The sequence below is a fragment of the Filicampus tigris genome, chromosome 1, assembly GCF_054856515.1.
Source record: "Filicampus tigris isolate MCC_2025a chromosome 1, RoL_Ftig_1.0, whole genome shotgun sequence".
In the NCBI taxonomy this organism is placed as follows: domain Eukaryota; kingdom Metazoa; phylum Chordata; class Actinopteri; order Syngnathiformes; family Syngnathidae; genus Filicampus; species Filicampus tigris.
Window position 1 is genome coordinate 12,204,586 of NC_141217.1, and position 5,415 is coordinate 12,210,000.

Here is a 5,415-nt window from a genome sequence, read left to right on the forward strand (position 1 = left end):
GATGATTTGGCGTCCAATGAGGGGAGGCCACTTCCTTCCAGTATGCATTCACCCATGCGAGATCTCCCCTCTCTCTGCCATCTTCTTTCGGTGGTGCTGCAACACTGCAATACTGCAATGCAACATTAGCAGAAGCTCCCAGTTTTGCGACTATTTCGGCGGGGAGACCTGCTCTAACGTTCTCCTTTTTTTTTTTTTTAACCGAAAGACTTTTTGCAACATGCCGAACATAGTCCTCTTCAGCGGGAGCTCTCACCACGACCTGTCCCAGAAAGTGGCCGATCGGCTGGGACTGGAACTGGGCAAAGTGATAACCAAGAAGTTCAGCAACCAGGAGACATGGCAAGTATTTTCTCTCCATGCTCTCTCTGACAACTTGAAGTGAAGTGGAGTGGAGTGAGTGGATGGCTAGCCTCGATTTTACTTCCCGGGACATTAGCTCGAAGCTAACAATAGTTTACTATAGTGTCCACACGTGACCAGCTAGCCTCATGTAAACACACCAAGCTAGAAAGCTATTGTGAATGCATTTATTATCGGACACGGCTTTCCCGCTAATGTAAATGATACAGTAACATTAATTTAAAATTCCACTTGCAGGGTACACGTAAAATAAACTTCCGTCCTGAAGAATGATAAAGTAACATTTTAGCGCCTGTGTGCTTGCTAATGATGCTAGCTAGCTGGTTCCCGTTCCAATATGGAGGCACAAATGTTGGGCCAAAATGTTCGACAAACTAAATTGACCGTCGTCACAATGTTGCGAAATAACCTTTTGTGCCCATTTTTAAAATTAATTTATTTTCAATACAAAAGTGTGTTTGCCGACGGCGAGTTTGAACTATGAACACATTGTCACGAATGGCTAGTATTCCTCCGCGCTAGTAGCTTAGCCAGTCGTTGGCCACAGTAAACCTTTAAAAAAAAAAGTGACAAATTCTATTAAATATTATCCATTTGATTTCTACGTTGGACAAAAACAACAGCCCCATCGCGTAAGAGATGTTGAATTAATTCCAATGCAATCCAACTGTATTTATTAACCATTTTAAAAGCTGGCACAGTACACCAAAATGCTGTGCAAAATGATGAATACAAAAACAAAAACAGATTGATATGGGACACAAAGCTGTTTGAATACATAGAATTAAAAGATAACCCTGTCGGTTTTAAGAGGAGCATTAAAATCATTAGTAATAAGAATAATTTATGCCAAGTGAGTCGTTTTAAGAAGTCATTTGAAAACATGTTTTATTTTAGTACTGTGGTGAATGCATAACATTCAGCACTTGGTTGAATCACATGCACTTAATTTGTGCGCCTTTTCCCCCCAGAGTTGTCCATGGACTCACAGGGCACACTATCAAAATATGTTCGCGTGCTTTGCTAAAGTTGTAAACTGACAAACATAAAATGCTAAATAAGCAAGCTGGAAAAAAAGACACCTTACTAAGGATGCACTGGTACTGCACATCTGTCTGTACTCTGTATCGTAAAAATGCCCAATACTATGACACAGATACCAGTGAAACTAGGAATGGGCAATTAAAGCAATCGCTAATAGATACCACGCTTCATTAAAGAAAGAACTGCCGCTCAAATTTGCTAAAACAGAGTCCAGAGTAAAGACAAGTAAGCAATGGTGTGATATATCACTTCAATGATTCTGCCAGTTTTATTTTAGTACTTTTGTTATAGACTACATTTAAGTGAATGTGTGGTAAATATGTGGACAGTCCGAAAAAAACTTGCGATTGGATGTTAAAATGTCATCAATAAGAAGCTGTTACTCAAAAAAGCGTTACATTGGAGTAAAACTGATCTCACGTTCCCAAAACGGTTTTGTGTTTTTGAAAAATATTTGAATAAAATGAAACTTTGTTTTCAAGGTATAATGGTGTTACCAACTCGTACTCTGTATTGAATTTTTTTAATGCCTGAAGCTGGTGGTTTTAGACAGGGGCAAGACAACACATTTGGCACGAATCATTCTTGGAGCCGCCAACATCAAACAATTGTCCGAAACAAGGACATGGATGGAGAATATATGCGTTTCAAAATCTGTTGCGTCATCTTTGTTACCGCTGCCTGGTTCACCGTCCTCCATGTCGTTGCTGTCTTATCGGCCTTCTACCGTACATCTCCAAGACCTCAGTCAATCAAGATTTTTCACCACGGGTGACTTTATTTTCTTTCTTCTTTTTTTTAATGTTGTGTGATCATCTGTGGAAATTGAAATAAGTAACAAGCCTATAAAGTAAAGAAGTAGAAATTACGGATATCTAATTTTGGATGTATGGACTAAAAGGCAACTTTTTCAGAAAAATACATTCTCAAGTAAACTACAGACACCTAAAAAGCCTTCTTAAGTACATTGACAAAATGTTTGTACTTTGAGATGTCCCACAACAAAAAACCAAAGGGGTGAGGTTTTTAAAAAATATCCTATCGTGTTATCTTGGTGTCACATTTGGGAACTGGTGATTATCTTACCATTCCACAGTTTTCAACTTGGGAACTCAGCTGATTGGGCAACACACATTTAAAAACAATGACTTTTCTCACCGACTCAAACTGAAAGGAGGTGAGAAGTTTACACTTCTTCTCACAGCTCCCACACAAGCTTTCACCAGCTGACCTTTCCCGGTCAAGGTCTGCACTGCACTAACAGTGGCGGTTGCTTGCTTTGACAACATGATTGCACTTTTGTTGCTGTTTCCCAGTCGCGGAGAGATTTAATCGGACCATGTTCACCCCCTGCACCAAGGTGGAATGGAGATCTTCCATTCGGGCGAAATAAACCATTTGAGGATGGATTCTGTGGAAACTGTTACATTTCAGTGTGTGAGCGCGAAAGTAATCAGTGATCACATGCCTGAGGCCCAGTTGGCACAAGTCCAGAGCATCATCTCCCTAACAGGAATTTTTCACACACATGCTTGCTGCTCCTGCCGCCTTCACGATACCTCATTGGTGTTGCTGCACGGGGACTCGGCCCGGACGTGTTCGACAAGTATCCCTTCCGCAGGTTTTGTCTCGCTCTGTGCAGCGCAGGCAAGTGTCACTGGACATAATGCAAATGATGATTAATTGTGCCGTTTAAATGCAGTGGAAACACTAAGGACAAATACAATCCCTTGCCAGATGTTGGGTTTTGAGTCGGCAAAACACTTTTCCATTGGATATATAATGGAAATTGAAATAATCCATTCCAGGGTGCATGTCTAAAAATAACTTGCTATTTAAATGAAAAAAATTAAAGAGTCACGGAAGTGTAATGCAAAGGTGAGCTGATGTGTTGCACAACTATAAAAATGTGACCATTTGTCAAACAAAAATAGATTTTAAAAAATCCTAATTTTCGTACCAAGTGAGATTGTGTAGTTTCTAGTACAGTGGTACCTCTACTTACGAAATTAATTGGTTCTGGAAGAAATTTCTTAAAAGGAAAATTTTGTAAATAGAGACGTGTTTTCCAAATGCCCTAATATGTTCCAAGCTCCCCAATATTCAGACATAAAGGTTTTATAAAGCATAAAAATGCATGCAAACATGTAACAAATACATGTTACAATTAGATTATTGCACAATAAATGAGAGTTGTGCATAATGTAAAAAACAAAGAATAGAGTAAAGAATAAAAATGATGGTTGTTTACCTTTTAATTGCTGTCCTCATTGCTTTTTGCCCTCTTTGGTTCATGTTCTCTCTCAGAAGTGGTTTTTGCCTGGCGTTTTGTAAACAACTGATTTAATAATGTGGCAACTGTCGATACATTACGGTCATATTCTTTGGCGATGTCAACCAAATGCATCCCTTTTTCATACATTTCTATTATCTCTTTCTTTGATTGTATGGACAAAAAAACCCAGATTTTCTCCTTTTTTTCTTTTCCTCGTTTCTAATCCATGTAAAACTATCGGAACACCTCATGGCCCGACGGGCGAATGACGAGGACGGTGCATAGACATATCTACCTATCTACCTGTCTGTCTGCACACATAGACACGTACAGTAGAGATCCCTCTTAGCCAATGGGGTGCCAGGAAGATGCTAGGTAATAGCCAATGGCAGAGCAGCTATGAGTATGTTGCGTTCAGGAAACTCAGGAGCTGCGAGTAGCAGCCCATACTTTTACCTTTCGTATGCTGAAATTTCTTTCGTAACAAGAGGCAGTATGTTCCCGTTGATGCGTTTCGTAACTTGAAAATTTCGTATGAAGAGACGTTCGTAAGTAGAGCTACCACTGTTTACAGTATTGTTAACACGTCTCATATAAACTATGCCTTCTTTTAGAGTAAATGTTGGGAGGGAAAAAGCAAGTATAGTTAATCTTTTAATGAACACTGAAGTGATTAATTTGAGTAATCGAATAATTACACACAATTGCACACAATCAAGTCACCAATAGTGCAATGTATAACATAAGTATGGTGCCCCCAAGCGGTCAAAAACAATACCTGGACCTGACATGTGCTTTATTGTATTGGGTGTTAGTATTGTTGTTTAATAATGCGATAGCAAACTTTATCTGATTAACTAGTAGTTCTCAGAACGATCAGCCGTCAATCGTGATCGCTTGATTTCCGCGGAAAAGTATGTGGTCGGCAAATTCTGATTTAATGCCTTTCATTGCCGATCACAAAAAACGATCACCCGCACTGTACTTAATTTTCTGCCATTTTTTTCTCTCCCGTTGAACCAACAGCGTGGAGATCGGGGAGAGTGTGCGCGGCGAAGACGTATACATCGTGCAGAGCGGGTGTGGCGAGATTAACGACAACCTCATGGAGCTGTTGATTATGATCAACGCCTGCAAAATTGCCTCATCATCCCGCGTCACCGCCGTCATCCCCTGCTTCCCCTACGCCCGACAGGACAAGAAGGACAAGGTAAACGGAGGTTTTCATTGGGATTATTTGTCCTTTTTCCTCCCTAAATGCACAATTCAATGCAAAAACTTTACACTCTGGTCTAATGGAGTTGTTTCCCAACCTTTATTAAGCAATGAATAGTTTTTCTTGTCACTATATGTCACTGATGATGATGGATCCTCCTGCAGGAAAAACTTCCTGTGATTGTTGTCTTTAAAGTATGTATTTCCTCCTTTCCTCACTAACATGGGTTGCGACCGTGACGCATGTTTGTCCCAGAGCCGAGCGCCCATATCAGCCAAGCTGGTGGCAAACATGTTGTCTGTGGCTGGCGCCGACCACATCATCACCATGGACCTCCACGCCTCACAAATCCAGGTGAGTGCACGGAGCTCTACGCCCACGTGTTTAGTGTTGGCTCCAAAAATATCCATAGAATGGTGTAGTTTGGCAAGTAGTGAACAATTATTCACAAAAAAGGACTTCAAGCTGTTTGTTGCCACTCACAGAAGAGGTTTACTGCCAATTTGAACCAAAAGAA

The 5,415-nt window shown here is 40.4% G+C and overlaps 1 protein-coding gene across 1 annotated transcript in view; it reads left to right on the forward strand.

Annotated features, from left to right (window-relative positions):
- LOC147152792 (ribose-phosphate pyrophosphokinase 2) overlaps positions 1-5,415 on the forward strand; it is an 8,996-nt gene continuing 3,581 nt past the window's right edge. The window contains exons 1-3 of the mRNA XM_086055952.1: positions 1-342; positions 4,709-4,892; positions 5,154-5,252. Coding sequence (XP_085912078.1) covers positions 2-342; positions 4,709-4,892; positions 5,154-5,252 — 624 coding nt within the window. The 5' untranslated portion in view covers position 1. The remainder of the gene's footprint in view (positions 343-4,708; positions 4,893-5,153; positions 5,253-5,415) is intronic.